At 51.0% G+C, this 18,407-nt stretch overlaps 1 protein-coding gene across 1 annotated transcript in view; it reads right to left on the minus strand.

The window, feature by feature from the left end:
• Window positions 1-16,337, minus strand: part of LOC128976562 (heparan sulfate glucosamine 3-O-sulfotransferase 3B1-like) — a 29,576-nt gene extending 13,239 nt beyond the window's left edge. The window contains exon 1 of the mRNA XM_054393856.1: window positions 15,886-16,337. Within this exon, the coding sequence (XP_054249831.1) occupies window positions 15,886-16,337 (452 nt within the window). The remainder of the gene's footprint in view (window positions 1-15,885) is intronic.
• Between the last annotated feature and the right edge of the window lie 2,070 nt (window positions 16,338-18,407).

Below are 18,407 nucleotides of genomic sequence, written 5' to 3' on the forward strand. Positions count from 1 at the left end.
GACCCTGATCTCAAGGGTTTGGCTTCAGCTCCAGCACTGTAACTGGGCTGTCCCTACAACTCCATCACAAAGCTCAGCTGTGTCCAAGGGGCACTGGTGCCCACTGCTCACACTAGAGCCTCTTCCCAAGCCTATTCCCACTTCCCAGCCATGGAGGATCAGCCACAACCATCAACTGGCAGGAGCATCAGCCAGTGCTGGCAGCGTTCAGCCATCAGCAACACACCCACCAGCCCAGCAGAAAGTCATAGCCCTACACTGCTCCCACACTCACCAATTTGCTCTCTTAATTTGTAGCAAGGGCACTAATTCTCTCAAAGATGTTAAAAGCCCACAGGCACTGCTCCTCACCAGGCTTTTAGACATCTCTGCTCCTCATGGGTCTTGGGAAAATGCTTCCCTGCAGCAAAGGGAGCAATCTCCAACAGGTTGAGCCCCATGGATGGGGGGGATCTGGGATTTGGGGGAGGCAGAAGCAGGCATTGGGGTGTAGAGAGCTGGCTGGCACTGCAGACTGGACAGCTTGCTGGCCTTCACCTGCTGTCCCACAAGCAGCAGATGTTTCAAGAATTAGATGTCCAAACCAAATGGCATCAAGACACACCCAAGAGCCAAGCAATCCGTGGCTGCAGATGGAGCAGAGCATCCTCCTGACTCCCCTGAAGGGATGCACTGTGGAGCTGGACCCTGCACCTTGACTCACAACCTGTCATACTGGAGCACTCTAAGGCTCCTGCCCCAGCTGGGACACCAGATGTTCCTAATCCAGGTACCCCACCAGAGGTTATCCCACCAGCCTCATCCCTACAGCACCTGCTCTTCAAGGGAGTTGTTAGGCCATCTGCTGGTGGTGGTTGCTGAAGCCCAGCCAGCAGAGTATATCTTGGTTTGGACCCAAAGGGCACATCTTGTGCTTCTAATGCACAGGGAGATGGTCACTTCATGTACCCCCCAGTCATCTGCCTGGCAGCCACGCATCATTGCAACGTCTCTGCAGCCATGCTGCAAGCAGAAATTCTCAGAAGAAGGGCTGGTTCAAGAGAACAAACCTCTGGGCAGGTCCATTCCAGGGTGGAGAAGTCCATAGGGTCTATATGGATATGGATTTTTCATGGCACATACCTACAAATACACTCTCTGGTTGAGCAAGCAGACAGTGACCACTGCAGAGCCCCTCTCTAACCACCAAAACCAGCTGGATGGGGGCAGCTGATCCTGGTATCCTGAGAAACACCTGCCAGATTTCCACCCAGGACTACAAGGAGATAAACTTTATCACCCCTTTCCGTGTTGTCCCTCTCCCCTGGGGCACTGCCAAGCCATTCTAGTTCATAGAATCATTGAATGGGTTGAAAGGGACCTTTAAAGGTCACTTAATTCAACTGGCCCTGCAGTTAGCAGGGACATCTTCAACCAGAGCAGGTTGCTCAGAGCCCCAGATTCCAGCCCTGACCTGGAATTTTGCTAGAAGGGGAGAGGAAAAAAAAACCAGAAAACAAAAACCACCAACCAACAAAGACAACCCACAAAGTGCCAACCCCAAACAAACACTGCACAAGTCAACAGCCACCAAACAAAACCAACCCAGCAAGATACAGGCAGGGGACCACATTCCCCTGTTCCTGGGTTCATAAATCACAGCCATGCTGAGAGGTCCTTTGTGTTTTCCTTGCCCTGCTGCCTGTGCCTGCACAGGCAGGTAACAGCTCACACTGATCCTGCTGCCCTTTTGTCTGGCCCAGCGTTTGCACAGGGAGGGCTTCACTTTTTGCCACATTTCTGCTCCTCAAGCCCAGCCTTCCAAGGCTGGGGCTTTTTACAGCCATGATTAAAGGAGTAAGCTTCCTGATAAGCCCCTCTCTGCCCCAAGCTCAGACTCCTCAGAGTTTATAACCCATGTCGGGGGAGCATGTCTGGCAACTCATCTGCTCTTGGGGCAAGGTTGCCCAGAGAGGTTGTGGAGTCTGTCTCTACAGGAGCTCAAAACTCACCTGGACAACGTCCTGGGTGATTGACTCTAGGTGATGGACTAAATGATCTTCAGAGGTCCCTTCCAACCCCTATCATTCTGTGAAGACGTGCCAAAGAGGGGCTTAAACCACTGTGCTGGCTTATGAGCCCCAAAAGGGACTGGTGCCAGCAACAGCCCTGTGACAGCTCTGCTCCTGCTCCTCTTCCTCACCTTGGGCAGAGCAAAGCAGGAAGGGGAGTAGAGAAACTGCTTTACTCAGCCAGAAGAACCTTCCTCCAGGAACTCAGCCCTTGGGCCATCTTCCATGTGACATCTAAGCTGAACCCTGCCACTTCCTCCACAGCACACGTGGAAGGGAGTCTGCAGGGTGGCAGAGCCAGAGCCTGCAGGCAGATGAACATCTACATGTCCTCAAAAAAAGCCATGCAGGATCTCTAAGGATCCACCTTCTGATCCTGTGGGCATCCAGCATCACCTGAAGAGCAGAGGCCTTTGAAACAACAACTCAGAAAGCAGCCAACTTTCCACTGTCACCGAGGCAAAAAGGAAATGGCAACTTTTTTTTTCTGCCCCTTTTGATATCGTATTCATGTCCCTAACACAGGCCAAGCAAGGCTGGCAAGCTGCTGCCAACCCCCAGCTGCACAACTCCACCTGCTTCTCCAGCAGCACCCAAACCAACCACACAACTGTGCAGCAATGAGGGCTCCTCCTCAGCTGTCTGAAGGATAAGAGGATGCCCTCTCTGACCATCTGTGGTGGCCAGTAATGAACAAACTCACAGGAGGTTGATGAGAAGGTAACCAACCAAGCAAGCACATCCTGTTGACTGCTGGATCCTGGAGCATCCCATCCAGCTGGTCAGGAGTTTAAAACTGGGTTTAAAGCCTAACCACAGCACCAACCACAACCCAAACCACTGGTAAGGTGGAGACTGGCCCCGGTCAGCGCCTCCCCAGTTGGGATGAGCTGTATTTACTGGAACAAAAGGCCTGGCAAATCAACAGCCCAGTGATCCTCTCAGTGCTGATCCCTAAATGCATTTCCACACAAATGGGATTGTCACCTCACCTCATTTGTTAATGGCTTTGTGATTTACACTCAGAAAGGAGCAGCACTGGAAATTAAGATTGTTCCAAGGTAAACAGACCAGGGCAGTGAGACAGACATGTTGGTCCAGATTGGGATTTTTCTCCCCAACATCTCCAGTCAGGCCAGTAGGAGCTTCCTGAGACTCTTCCTATTCTTTTTATCCCCCAGACCAACCATCAAAGGCAGAAAACAAAGTTCCAGGACAAAAAAAAAAAAATTAAAAAAGCAGTGTGCCTATTAAGGCAATCAAGCTACTGATTCCTGGTGCCACCACGTCCCAAGGTGGGTCCCCGGCGATGCTGCAGGACTCGGAGTAGAGCAGAAGACACCAAACCAGCCTTGGGAAGGAGTGAAATTCCCAGCAAAGGAGGGAGACAGGCACCAATTAGGGAAACATGAAGGAGCAAGTCTGTCTGCAGCCTCCCCTCCTGCCCCAGTCACTACATGGGATCCTGACGTGGGCAGAAGCAGCCAACCAAAGGCAGCCAAAGAGCTCTTTAAAGAGCAGGCTCAGCTGGTGGAGATGCTCTGCTGCAAGTCCAACAGATGCAAAGCACTGCTTCTAATTAAAAAGGAATTCACCTAATTAGAGACTTCACTTAGCCATACCAATGATTTGATCTAGTCCAGCTCACTGGCTCAGGCTGTATTTAAGAGAGCTCTCCATGCTTCCCTTCCACTTCTGGCTACTTGGGTTGTCTTTGTCACCCCACCCACGACCTCTTCACACCCCACAGGCTGCGAGGGCAGCTCCACAGCTCGGGTGGCAACCAGAAAGGACACTGTGGGGGCAAAACCACACAGCACCAACCTTCAGCATTCCATCCTCTTCCCACTGAGAGCTGATTCCCTTCCAGAGCTGCCATGGGGCTGAACTATCCTGCAGTCCTTCAAGCCATTCTACATAAAGAGCAGAGTGGGCAGGGTCTGCTAAGGCCTTGGAGCACAACCCAAGTGAAATGACTTTTCCCTGAACACTGAGGACTCTGAATGAGGGCTTTTGTTATTCAGATGAAACCAAGTGTCAGATTAACAAATCAATGGGCATAAGAGATATAAAATGGGTTGCCATTGAAGCCTTTCAAATACCCAAACATATGGATGAACCAAATGTGAATTGTAATTGACTCACCCACACCTTTGATCTCTACACCCTTGGGTTCCCAAAGAGACAGCCCAGCCCCCTCCGACCCCGACTGAACTGATTGGGGGATCCATTGTGAGCCCTCACAAAGTCTTTTCTCTCTGCCTCCATCTCCTGGATGTAGATACAGCCTGGCACTTGGAAACTGAGACATGGCAGCTCTGCCTCAGAGAGCCAGGGAGCTGGAGCTGGACAACCCACATTACCCAAATGCAACCTATCACGTGGAGCCCATCAGCTGTGGTCACCTCCTCCCTCCAGCCTCCATCCCCACTGGTGGCCCTGGGTCAGCTGGATGTGCATGAGGAGATCATAGAATCATACAATGGTAGGGGTTGGAAGGGATCTCTAGAGACCATTGAGTCCAACCCCCTGCCAAAGCAGGGTCACCAAGAGCAGGTCACACAGGATCACATCCAGGCAAGTCTTGAAAGTCTCCAGAGGAGGCTTCACAATCTCTCTGAGCAGCCTGCTCCAAGGCTCTGTCACCCTCACAGCAAAGAAGTTTCTCCTCATGTTGAGGTGGAACTTCTGTGTTCCAACTTACACATAGGAAGCAGCATAAGAGGCCCTGGAGCAAATGTGGGCAGTGCTGATGGTCACTCCCCAGTTACTCCTGGAACTGGCTGTGGGGTCCATTCAGTTTCCAAGGATCTCACTGTGCAAAGCCAAGGACCAACCTTGGCTGATGGATTCATGGCATGCATGAGCCCTGACTGCAAAAACCTGGACAGGTCTAGAAGTGCTGCAAGCTGCTCTGCTCTTCTCCAGCAGCCTCACCAGTGTGTTATCACCTACACTTAAGAAGCACAGCTTTTCATTTTGCTGGGATGTTCCTGCAGCTACATTAACAGCAACCTGGAGTTTAAACTAAGCATTACCCCTAAATTTTCATTTTTGGGTTATGGAATGAGTGAGTTTTGGCCAGTTTTAGATGCAAGAGAAAAAAAAAAAAAAACCAAAAAGCCAACATCACCCAAACACCAGTATAAAAAAAAAAAAAAAAAAAAAAACCACCCAGGGATTTGATATGGTACACATCTCTACTCCAGAGCTGCAAGGCAAGCATCTGTTTGGGTTTATTTTCATGCCTCATTACAACCTTTGAGTTGATGTAGCTCTTCCAGGAAACCCAGCCCAATTTATTCTTCCACCTGCAAGCTGCAGACCCCCCACAAATGTGCCTTCTGTGGAGGTTACAACCCCACACTGAAGCTTACCACCACCACCAAACACATTATGCAGCTCACTTCTTGCTAACCTGAGCCTCAAGGCAACCAGAGTTTTGCAATGCCTGTTGCTGGAGGCAAACCCCAGTAGGATTTCCCAGCACGAGGCTGCTCCCAGCATCAAGCACCAGTAAAGAGTGAAGCAATCCCCACTTGGGGGGGGGGGGGGGAACAGAAACCTTGCATGAATTCTTTCCTCCAGCACCAGCAAGGTTTGATGGGAGAACTGGGTGAGCCAGAGGATCCCCTTCAGCAGGCATTGCAATGCCCCCAACATTTTTGGGCTCTGCCCCAGCTGTGCAGCTGCTAAACCAAACTGCTGAGCCTGTGACAACTGCAAGAACTCACCCATGGAGGAAGAGGAAGACTGTGGGAAGAAGGCAGGCGAGAGGAAACTCCCCGGCTCTTAATCTGCTTTAGGTCCACGTCAGCTTGCTGTTTATATATAGCTTCATTAATTATTACACTGCATTTAGCAGTGTGACCTTCAAGTTGTCTCTGGGGGCAGCCTGGCTCTGGTATGTGCCAGGGCACTGGTGTGGGCTCCTCCAGTGTGTCCGTCTGTCTGGCAGCGCCAGCCTCATTGCCATGGAATCACAGAATGGTAGGAGTTGGAAGGCACCTCCCAAGATCAAGCCCCAGCCCCCTGCTAAAGCAGGATCCCCCAGGGCAGGTCACACAGGAACATGTCCAGATGGGTCTTGAAAGTTTCCAGAGAAGGAGACTCCACAGCCTCTCTGAGCAGCCTGCTCCAGGGCTCCAGCACCCTCACAGTAAGGAAGTTTCTCCTCATGCTGAGGTTGAATTTCTGTGTTTCAGTTACTGTGAGGCTTTGGAGCAGACAGCAGCTCCCAGCCCCTTCGGCTCGCAGCAAACCCAGGCTGAAACCCTAACCAGCTATTCCACTTCTGCCTTGGCAAGGCTGCTATCTTCTCCCAAGGCTTCATTTGCTGCTCAACAGCCCCTGTTACCCTCTGCTTGACAAAACGCCATGCAGACAGCCCAAGGCTCCTTAGCTACCAGACCAGCTCGAGAGGGAAATTAAAAAGAGGGGGGGGGGGGCGGGGGGGAAGCTACAAGCTTTTTGTTAAGTTGCAACAAGTTCAGTGTGCAGTGCTGGGGAAGAAGGAAGGAGACACTTTGCTAAGGCTTTTCTTCAGAAGAGGCAATGCCTGGGCTCTTTGGCTGCTCACTTTGCTCAGTCCAGTCACCCTGAAGCCAGGGCAGATGATAGGGATGTTTACAGGTGGCCCCCAAACCCATGACCCCACTGCTCCTGGGCAAGGCCTTCAGGCTGAAAGAATTGGGACTGTTCAGCCTGAAGAAGAGAAAGCTCTGGGGAGACCTCATAGCTACATTTCAATACACGACAGGGACCTGCAGGAAGGCTGGGGAGGGACTGTTCAGAAGGGCTTGTAACAATAGGATGAGGGGCAATGGTTTGGAACTGGAGCAAGGTAGATTTAGGCTGGACATCAGGAGGAAGTTCTGCACCAATGAGGGTGGTGAAATGCTGGAACAGGCTGCCCAGAGATGTGGTTGAAACCCTCCCTGGAGCTATTAAAAAAACCAGACTTGATATCAGGCTCCCTGGGCAGCCTGATGTAGCTGGAGGTGTCCCCTGCTGACTGCAGGGGAGGTTGAACAAGATGACCTTGGAGGGTCCCTTCTGACCTGATGCAACCTGTGAATCCGGCACAACTCCCTGAATGTGGCAGCAGAGGGGCATGCAGGGGGTTTGAAGCAGAGAGCCATGTCACCAGGCATTGCCTTCACCCTGACACACAGAGACAGAGGGCAGAACAAAGCCAGAGGGTCCCTCTGCAATACACTTTGAGCAGCCACGTTCTCAGCTCTGCAGCTAACCCAGCCACAGACTGTGCACAGCCACGGCAGGGACACACCTGCTGCTTCCTCCAGCACCTCCTGCTTTCATTCCAAGTCTCATACACCTCTAAAAAAAACAACAAACCGAAGGCATGCCAAAGCTGCGGGCCTTGCCAGTTTTTAAACAAATATTTCAGAGCTCAAAGCAGCAGCAAAGCATCTGATTAACCAAGGCAGGGCTTTCGTCCTCCCCCTAGTGACAGAAGATCTCTCTGCTCACAGCCACAGCGCTGCCTGCTGCAGCCCCACGGCCCCTGCTCCAAAGCCAGAACACCGACACAACTCAACCCCAGCAGAATGCCAGGCCACGCTGCTTTTCCCACTGTTAACCCCTCTGTCACCAAACCAGCAGTTCCCTGAACGTCTCTTGCACCTCCACGTGCTGCTTGCCTGTATTTTGCAGGGTTTTAAGTTTTAAGACAGGTTTGCATCTGATACTGGAGGCAGGCTGCAAGCTTGGGGCTGAAACAGGAAGGTTTAACACAAAGGTTGGCGAGCTGCCTTATCAAAGTTCATTAGAAAAGATTTTGGCTTTTATGGAGGCATTTTTCTGCTGAGGGCCTGATCCTAGGGTTTTGGACTGCATTAAACAGCCAAGTTTAGGGAGCTGGTCCAGCCTTGGCCAGCAGCATGCTGCTGGAGACCCATCTCCTCATCAGAGCCAGATCCCCACATGAAAAGTGTGTTGATTAAAGAAAAATCTTATTCACCTTTACAAATATCTGAAGGGTGGGGGCAAGAAGAAAAGGCCAGGCTCGTTTCAGTGCTGTCCTGTGATAGGACAGGGGACAATGGCCACAAACAGGAACCCAGGAAGCTCCACCTCAACATGAGGAAAAACTTTTTTTGCTGTGGGGGTGACAGAGCACTGGAGCAGGCTGCCCAGAGAGGCTGTGGAGCCTGTCTCTGACCCATCAGGACACTTTCCTGTGTGGCCTGCCCTAGGTGATCCTGCTTTGGCAGGGAGTTGGGCTCTGGGGGTCCCTTCCAACCCCTACCATTCTGTGATTCTATGAAAAAAATCAGTGTTTTGACTCCAGCCAAGCTTGGTGCTGCTGGACTGTAGCTGTGGCAACACAGGATTTGGCCTCACACTCACTTCCAGCAAGGGATGTATAAAATTCATACATCCACCTAGAACATTACACATTGGCACATAAAATGAAAGCCCAGGCACAATTCTCTCTCTTTCTTCAGGAAGAGCTGCCAGGAACACGCTCTGGAGGGAAGAGGCTGCGCCAGTTCACTGGAGAGGTTACAACCACTTGGTTTTATTACAAACCAGCCACTTTGGTGGGTTCACACAAGTCCCCAGCAGCACTAGCTGAGAGGACTGGCCAGATTACAGCCCTGGGCTTACCAATTTTAGCAGCACAAGACCTACAAGGAGGCAAGGGGAAGGGAAGAGCACTCCCTTCCAGAGGTGAGCACAGCTGAGCTCCTTGGGTGACACTGTACAAAGCCACATCTAGGGCAGGGTTAGCAACACGTGGCTCTGCACCCAGCACTGGCTGCAAATTAAATTCTGGGTCAGATCCTCTGTTGCCATGAAGTGTCCCAACTCCCTTGAAGTCACAGTGTCCCTCAGCAGAGATCTTCTTTCTCCATCCCTTTTCTGTAAGGAGAGGAGAAAACACAGGTGGCTTTGAAGCTGGCCAGGGTGTTTCTGTGGAGGTCAACACTGATGTGAAGAAGTTAGCAGAACGTGGCATCAGTTTTCTCCAGATCAAGTTCTCTTTCCCTGCTACCCACCACGTGGCAGGGCCCTGCCACGCTCACATATTTTAACAGAAGAAAATTAAGAAGTGGAATTATTCATTGCCTAGAAATCAGGGTGAGGGCTTCTGCCAGCAGCACTTCCACACCCATTTTCCTCGGTCATCATCTAACCCCCCAGCCACCCAAAATTCTGATCTTCTCTGAGTGACTCCTGAGCTAGGAGAGTGCTCACAGAGCTGGGATGCAGGGTCTGGCAGGGCAGCAGCCAAGCAAGCCAGCCCCCAGCTTTCCACATGTCCCTCAGCCCTTACCCCATCCCAGTATGAGGACACCACACGTAGAGTCACCGAGGCCATTGTCCCCCTCCATCTTCAGAGCCAAACCACCCTGGGGAATGCTTGAAGCCAACGTGGCACCAGGAGACATTCTCACCTTCCTATCATTTTTATGAATGAATTAAAGTCTAATCAGAGCAGGGAGATGCTCCAGACAGAGAGATTGTGCTCCTGACCTTGGCTGTTGCTCCTTTTCTGACCCACAGCACGATGCCATGCCCTTCCTGACTTCATCCTGGGCACCTTGCAACCACCCCCAGCCGAGGAGTAACTCCCTAATGGTAAATCTATGCCACCAGTAAAACCCCTGCCCTGAATTAACCCCACCTTCCCTCTCAGCCTGCTGATAATCAATATGTTTCATCCTGGGAGCTCTTGTTTCCATTAAGAAAGTCAAGACAAGGTCCATTTACTCCGTCGCCTTCTGGCTGCCACCGGGGACGGCGGCAGGGCCGAGCCCCTTTAAAAAGCAGCCAGAGTTTCTCAGGAGCTAATTAAGAAACAGAGCGAGCTGCTGAAAGAGTGGAACTGCCACACAGCGTGGGCAAGCCCCAGTACAGTCATCAGCAGCAAGTCAGGGCCCAGCACAGCACTTAGTCATTTCACAAACCTCCCCTCCAAGCCCTCCTCACACGCCACGTGGTGACAACAGGTAGCAGCTGATAGCCCATGACCTCCTAATTACCCCACTGAAATGAGCTGCCCCACTATTTGTTGTTCTTTCAGCCCACAGGGTAACTGTTCCACACGGCCCTGGCCTGTTCATTACCCCTTGAACCCACGAATCACCCATGGTCACACCACTGGGAAACACCAATGCTGACGCTGAATGATCACGGAATTCGAGTTCTTCCTATTTGGGATGCAGTCACAGATGGTTTGGGTTGGAAGGGACCTTGAAGATCATCCAGTTCCAACCCCCTTAGACCAGACTGCCCAAGGTCCCACTAGACCACCTTGCTCAAGGCCCCCTCCAACCTGACCCTGAGCACCTCCAGGGAGGGGAGCACCACAACCTCCCTGGGCAACCTGTTCCAGTGTCTCACCACCCTCACTGGAAAGAATTTCTTCCTAACCTCCAAGCCTAAATCTCCCCTCTTCCAGCTCAAAACCATTTCCCCTCATCCTATCACTACTAACCCTTGTAAAAGGTCCCTTCCTAGCTTTCTTGCAAGCCCCTTTCAGGTACTGGAAGGATTAACAGCACCAGATTCAGGCTCAAGCAGAAAGAGAATTGAGCAAGAGAGGCCTGATGGTAAAATAAATCCATGCTCAAGGCAGGTTGGAAATCCAGCTCAAAAGAAGGGTGGTTTGGGTAGAGATTTTATAGCCACCACATCCAGGCCTTGCTGAATGCTTTTAGAAACAAAGCCTTCACGGGAAGCACCATGAGGTATCCCAAGCTCAGGGTGTGTAACAGACATCTGCCATGGCCCACTTGAAAAGAGGGGAGGTTAAAAAAAAAAAAAAAAAAAAAAAAAAAAAAAAGAAAAGAAGGAACAAATCCCAAAGCAGAGTGGAGCCCATGGGTTTTCATTCCCATCATTTTCATGCCAAGAAGGAGTACGAGGCTCCCGGCACGCCGCGCGGCGCTGCGCTAACACGATTAGCCGGGCAGATCCACCATCCGCACCAGTCCCCCCCAATGCTTGGTCAACTTGGAAAGGCTCAGCAGCTCGACAGGTGAGGCCATGAAACCTGATCATGGCAGACAATGTTGTCCCCCCCAACCACCACCCCCACCCCCCAGCGTCGTGCTGGGAAGAACTTGTCACGTGCGTCATATCGGGCAACACGCTTGAAAGGGAGCAGCACGCTGAAACCCCAGCAACACGAATAATCTTTGCCATCTGTTTGAACAACTCAACCCTCCTCAGATCTAGAGGAATGATCCCATGCAAACACAAGGGCCTTGCTGACTGATTATAGCAGCCCAGCCCTTCTTTTTTTTGGGGGGTCATTTTCTTCCATACTTTGCGTGGCAGCTAAGGCGATGTCATGGGGAGCTGCGGGTCTTGGCCAAGGGGGCTCTGAACCCTCTGCGTGTGTTGAGGGGACCACTAAAAGTCTCCTCTCGCTTAAGCACAACACAAGACATGGCCAACAGTTGATTTTTAAATCTTTTCAAGGGCAAAACTGCTTTGCAAAGCCATCTCAGAGTGTGCAACTGTCCTTTAGGATATGTTGGTTCCAACCCAACCCAGTGTATGAGACCGCGCTGGAGGAAACGGTCGTTGCTCAGAAACATTCATTCGTGTCCAAAGTCCAGTTGGGTGAATTGAGACAATTCCCAAACTTCCTGGGAGCAACAAACCTTGTGATGCACAACAGAAACAACACACTGAGTTTTGCAAGTCCCTGCTTGCGTCCATGCTGACACCCGTGTCCCACCAGGGAGGCTGTGAAGCGTGGTGGCAGTTAGTGGCAGGGAGTAAAGCCTCACTACAGTGTGTAAGGTTGGGATTTACAGGGAACAGCCAAACACAGGGGGAAATCCTGCCTTGCTCAAGATCTGCCTTTGGGTTCAGCAAGGCTGAACTTTTAACCATCATTGCTTTACCCTTCCCCTGCTCCCAGCCTGGCCCCTTGCAAGCGTCAACACTGTGCTGCTCACCCCCATATACAGTCCCTGGGGCAAAAAAGAGGCTCCTAGGGGAAAAAAAATATTAAAAAAAAATAAAATAAAAATGAGGAAGTTTCTTATGATTCAGGAATTGCTGTGAAGAAGCATTTTGCATATTAAGGTCCTCAATGCTTATTTAGGTGACTGGGAAGTCTAAGAAGTTGTTCCTTGCATACCACCAGACAAGTGGGCCTCATCCTGCTCACCCAAACCACCCAGTTTCAGCGTGGAGAATGAATTAAGGTAGCTTAGCAATAGCAGAAAGATGAAGCCTCAATGTTTTAAGAATTTTCACCCTCCTAAAATAAGGGGAAAAGAAAATGAGGTTTCCTGCCTGTGCTGCTTGAGAAGGGGGAGCTCGGGCTAGCATGGCTATCGAGGTTACAGCCCCCAGGCTTTTCTAGCAGAGGGCTACAGATTCAAAGTATAAAACAGTAATGTTGAGTGGGACTGGGTACACTCAGCCCACAGCAGGAGGGACTGGTTACTACAGCCCATGGGCCCAAAATGATGAAAAAAAGGAGAAAAAAAACCCCAAACCACGCACATAACACTAACGGCAAGGTTTCATCTTCTTGCCTTAATCATAAGACAAACAGCTTTGAAACATACTAGAAACTCCAAAGTGCATCACTGTGTGAGATGCAATTAAAAAATAAAATAAAATAAAATCTCAGCAACTGATTTTCAGGACTTGCAAGAAACTCTTCCCCCCCCCCCCCCCCATATCCATCTAGCAAACCCATCAGAAAGCCACCACTTCCCCAGGGGCTGCCAGGCAGAGCTGCTCATTCAGGCAGGACGACACATGCGTGGCACAGGCTGCAGAGCTCAGCTCCTCGCTCCTTGATTACCCAAAAAGTGCAGGCACTACTTAAAATGAGTTTTGAGGTAGTGCCTGGGTCCTGATTCTCCTCTGCCATGGTAGATATTTTCACTTGAAGCAGTTAACATGCTGTGCTCGTTACCAGGGGAAAGCACCACCACGCCCCGCGTACAGGAGTTATTGCCGTTACATTTCGAGCCATCTCACTAGTGAAAAAAAAAAAAAAAATCAGTTTTAATTTGTCCCTCCTTTCCCTTTTTGGAACAGCATCCCTTGAAGGGTGCTTCCCCTTGTGGAAGGTTTTGCCTTTCACACAAAGGAAAAATAAAATAAAGTTTTGTTTCACTTGACAGAAAGCGGAGCAAGGAAAAAAGTTTTGATTCCCTCCTTTCGAAGTTATTTGCTGTGATGAAAACTTGAGACAGAGCTCAAAAGTTAATATAAATATCATTAATTATAAGTTTTCCAAAATATAAGCTTTCCTTGAGCTAAAATAAGCAAATTTTGATGCCTTCTGCCTCTTAGAAATCTGGAAAAGCGTTACGCTGGAACACTTCATGATATGGCAGGAGCAACTTAAACCAACAAACAAAATCTCCCAACAGATATGACCAAACCTAGCCAGAACCCAGCCCAATCAAATATACTTTCAACAAGATGTGGGTCAAAAAATTGCACCTTCATCTTTTAAACTGCAGGGACTGGAGTGCTGAGGACACGAGTTAACTTCCCCAGCTCCAAAGTTCAGTCAGTTTGTTCAAAAGCATCTGAAAAGCAGAGCTGAGGCTTGCCCAGCGCGAGGGCTGGCACCGCAGATATTTTATAGTGGTTTTAATCTGATTTTTATTGGGCCATTAACAAGAAAATACAAACACATCTCCTTACTGACATTAAGATAATAAATAAAAGCCTCATTAGGGCTTGGAGAAATTAAGCATGCTCTTGAGGAGCACGGAGAAGCCAAGATTCACTTTAGTCAGGGGGAGTTTGGAACTAGTTAGGATCTGATTTCTACCACTGAAATTTATGGGAACAAACTTCATACTGAAGTTAGGAATAACAGAAAATTACCAACCAACTTGTCTCCTCAGCTGGGCAAATAGATCTTCCTTCCACATTTTGGCATTTTAGTCTTTCTCCCTCCAATCGATCTGGGTCTCAGTCCCACAGCCAGCCAGACATACCGGGATCCTCGGAGCAAACCGCACCCGAATGCTTTCGAGACCTTCAGCATCTCTCATGCTCGCTGCTTGGCAGTGTCACCACCCAGAGCTGAAGGCTTGCTGTATTTCGGTTAAAACATCCCTTTTTTGGCAAAGGTGTAATTAAGTAAGTAGTAGGCAGAGATGGGGCCTGTGCTGCTTAAAATTAAGCTAGCTAAGGGTGATACTTTAAGAAGTTACAAAGGACTTTTGATGGCAGCTTCTCCTGGAAATATTGACTTTCGCCCACTGCATCTGGGCTAACAGATTAGTGCCATCATAAGCACTATTGTCTCCTTCTCCCCTTCCACCTCTTACTTGTAAAAGATTAATCAACCATTTTATGGTCTAATTTAGGTGCCTAATTAAAAACAGAGTTCAACATGTATGACACTGTTTTGCTAATAAATCCTGACAGGTTTTCTGCTGGGTTATGTGCCAGTTCTCCTTGCAAAAACGGAGATATTTCTGGTTTGGTTTTGAAACCAGTTGAATGTATAAAGATCTCATCTGGGTGGCTGTGGGACCCACACGCTGCATCTCCTGAATTTCATGAAACAAAAGTGCTTCCAACCACGACTTCCTCCTGGCCAGATCTTATGCAGCGTTCATTTCACTAACATGAGGGGGGAAAAAGAAAAAAAAAAAAAAAAAAAGGACACAACCCTAATCGGACTGGCAGGGTGGGAGTTTCAGGACTACAAAGAGGTTAAAATTCATAACTTCACAGCTCACATCCAGCTTCAAAAGCTTCCATCTCTGCTCCTTTAGTATGCCTGTAAACACTCAGCAGAAAGACATGTTCTAAATATTCTTGATAAAGGGATTTTAATCATAGAAAGGATGAAAAAGAAGCTGAAATGCGATTCAGCCCCACGCACAGCGTGTCCCATCAGAGCTGAGGAGCACCGCGCTTCTTCTCCACACCCATCGCCTTCCTCAAACCCGCATAGGGACATCACGCACAATCCCTTCTCCATCCACCCTGGCAGGCTGAAATCCCAAGTATTTCGATTTTTTTTAATTCCCAACACCCCCCCCAGACAAAAAGTTCCCTTCCCCCCATCTCCCCCAGCACACGTTACACCATCACACACCGCACCGCACCCCAGCGCCGGGCTGGAAATTGGAAGGCTGAACAATTTCTCAGCTATAAAAGCTGATTACAGGGGGAAGGGAAAGTTAACGGAGAAAGAGCGTAGGAAGCGATCGGGGAAGTTTTATCTGCAACGCGGGGCTGCAGCCTGCCAGTCCCGGCTGCTGCTTTTCTCCCAGTATGGGTCAAAAAAAAAAAAAAATTCCCCCCAAACGTGTCTTTCCTGGGAGCAAACGATCTGCAGGGTGTTTGGGCATGCCAGCCACCCCTCGGCAACACCCCGAGCTGTAGGGATGAAATAACACGCTCCGGCAAAAGCACAGCGAACGAAGAGCGTTAAAAAAAAAAATAAAAAATTAATATTTAACCTTCATTTAAAGATTAAATACGGTTTGAGAGCAGAAAGTCTGCGAACACCCGGCCGCTGCCTGCACCAGCGGGGAAGGCAAGTTCCACGCTGGGTCTAGGGGTTGGGGTTTTTTTGAGGGCGTATTTCGAACCACAGAATCGTTATCGGGTGGAAAAGACCTTGAAGATCATCGAGTCCAACCAGTCCCTAACTCTATCAAGTCTGCTGCTAAACCACGTCCCCCAGCACCACATCTCTGCCTCTATCTAGCGGAGCCGACGCTCGCCTCTCCAACCCCGACCTGCTCCGGCGCCTCGGGCGGGCGCACCCAGGGCCGGGCCGGGCAGACCTGGAGGGGGACCGACGCTCACCTCCCCCGGAGCCCCGCGGTGCCATCTGGGAGGCGGTTACCTGTACCAGGCGAGTCCCCGCTCGTAGTTGCGGTCGAAGAAGTGGGGCTCGGCACCGACAGCGCGGACGTCGGGGTGCACCCGCAGGAACTCCAGCAACGCCCGGGTCCCCCCTTTCTTCACACCGATGATGATGGCCTGAGGCAGCCGCTTCGTGCCGGAGCCGTTGAAGAAGGTGGAGATGGGGCTGGCGGAGTCGGGCGCTGCCCGTTGCTCCTCCAGGCTGCTCTCCTCGCCCGGTTCTCCCGCAGCCGGCTGGAGGAGGTGAGGAAGCGGCGGGGCAAAGCGGGGAGGTGCGGGAGAACCGCGGGTGGCCAGCCCGGCGCAGGAGCCAGCGCAGGAGTAGAACATATAGAGCCAGAGGAAGAGCATGATGAAGAGCAGCAGAAGCCTCCGCCTCAGAGGCGGCAACGCGACGGGGACATCGAGGCAGCGGTTCAAGCGCTGCCCCATGTGCCCGCGGGCGCAGCGGGATGCATGGCTGGAGCTGACCCGGCTCGGCTCGGCTGTACCGGGCTTCTCATGGGCACTACTGGAGCCGCTCTTTCTCAGCACAGCCCCATCCCGCTCTCTCCCGCCGCCGGCAGCAGCTCAGGCAAAAGCTGAGGCGGTGGCGGAGGAGGAGGAGAGCGGGAACCAAGGGGCCGGCCGACGGGCAGCGCCGTCGACCTATCACAACCCGCGCTCTGCCGCATAATGAGCCGGGCGGAGCAACCAATGGGAAGAACGGGTGGGGCGCAGGGGTGGGGTGGAGAAAGGAAAGGAAAGGACTCATTGGTTGAGGAGGCGAAGGCAGGCACTAGGGGGCGGGTCCTCCTGTTCTGCCGTCGGGGCTGAGGCTCCGTAGCCGTCTCTCGCCTTGGTGGTTGCATGCGGGGCTCGGACGGGCTCATACGGGACGGTCCGAGCCCCGCGGGCAACCACCGAGGAGTGGAGGATGCTGCAGACGTGAATTCGGGTCTCCAGCATCATCAAGTGCTGTAAAAACACAAAGAAAAGGAAATTTGAGAAGATTTCCCTATAGAGACCACAGCTGGGCTCTCAGTTGTCTGTCCCCAGCCTGGGTGAACCAGGACCCTGCTTTGTGGGGGGAGCACCCTGATTCCTATTGCCTCTGGCTGAGTCACCCCACGCGCTGTCCATCCCCCAAGGCTTCCACTCAAGAATGTTAATCAGACTTGGCTTTTATCCCTGTCAATTCACATTTCCCTCGTTTCTTTTAGTGTCTCAGCTAGATCAGGGTGCAGCAGCCCAACCTTTCCACCCGGCGGGCACGTCCCGGGAGAGTTCACAGCTGCACACCCCCTGCCATGGCTGCGTCCCTCCTCTGGAGGCTGCAGAACGGAAAGAGCAGTCAGAAAGTCCTGCACTCCTGCCTGTCCCCAGCTAGATTTGGACTTCCCACTCCTTAACCCTCGACGGCTGCAGGGACTGGCCAGCAAGTGGCTGGACACTGAGGCATCATGGTGTTGGGGGCATCTCAGCTCCTTCCTCCTCCTTCCCAAGGGATTTGGATTCTTCTGGAGTCTGCTGGCTTTTTGATGAGCCACACCTTTCAAAGCACTGAAATCCCTGCCTGTGCAAATACCTGGTGAGCTTTGTCACAGCCCGGGAAAGCATTTGGCTGAGAAGACCCTTCCCACAACACCATCTGCTCTGAGACCCTCATTTCCAGGCAGAGATAGGTTTTGCTGGAACCTATATTGCTACTAAACAAACCCCAAATCTTTTCCCTACCAAGGGTCTCGATCTTCTCATGTGTCACAAGCAACAGCATGATGCTGACTGCTTCTTACACCTTTACATCAGCTCATGGAAAGTGTTGTGCAGGAGTGAACTGTTTTGGTTCCTGTTTGTGATACGAGCATCCAGTTAAGCAATCCCTGCTACAAATTGGAGTTGAAAAAATAACTAAACCAGGCAGGTTGAAGAGGTGAAATAAGACCCTGACGCATGCCTGACTTCTCCAAAATCTGCTCAAGTGGGTTAACACAGAGCTAAGAAACCCAAACCTCCATCAGTACCAGTGCCACTGGTCCTCATCCTTTCCAGGATCAGGCATCTGCAAAGCAGATTTTGAGATGGCACAAGAAGGTGTTTTCCACTTCAACTATGGAATCAAACAGCAAACAATCCCAAAAGAGAGACAGCACTGCTGGGCTCTCTGTGGTTTGAGGGGTGAGACCAACCAAGCAGAGATGAAATCCAGTTGCAGGAGGAATTCCTTTCTAGTTCCCCTCTGTGCACTGGTGAGGCTCTGCCAGCCAGCCCAGACTGGTAATTGTGAGGAGAATTACAGAGGACACTTCTAGGCAATGCATGAATCACAGTTGTGGGCAGCAGTCGTTCCATGGGTGGTACAGGCTGGCTCTCCTGGTTTACTCACCTCTTTACTTGGTGTTTTGCACAGCTCAAAACAGAAAACCTGCTGCTGGCGTGCAGAGGTGGCTCCCCTGCACGTTCCTACAGCCATGAGGTAAGAGGAAAACCCTTCAGATGGAATAATTCTCCTTGTTCCTTATG

This window comes from Indicator indicator, chromosome 29 (genome assembly GCF_027791375.1).
Source record: "Indicator indicator isolate 239-I01 chromosome 29, UM_Iind_1.1, whole genome shotgun sequence".
Taxonomy (NCBI): domain Eukaryota; kingdom Metazoa; phylum Chordata; class Aves; order Piciformes; family Indicatoridae; genus Indicator; species Indicator indicator.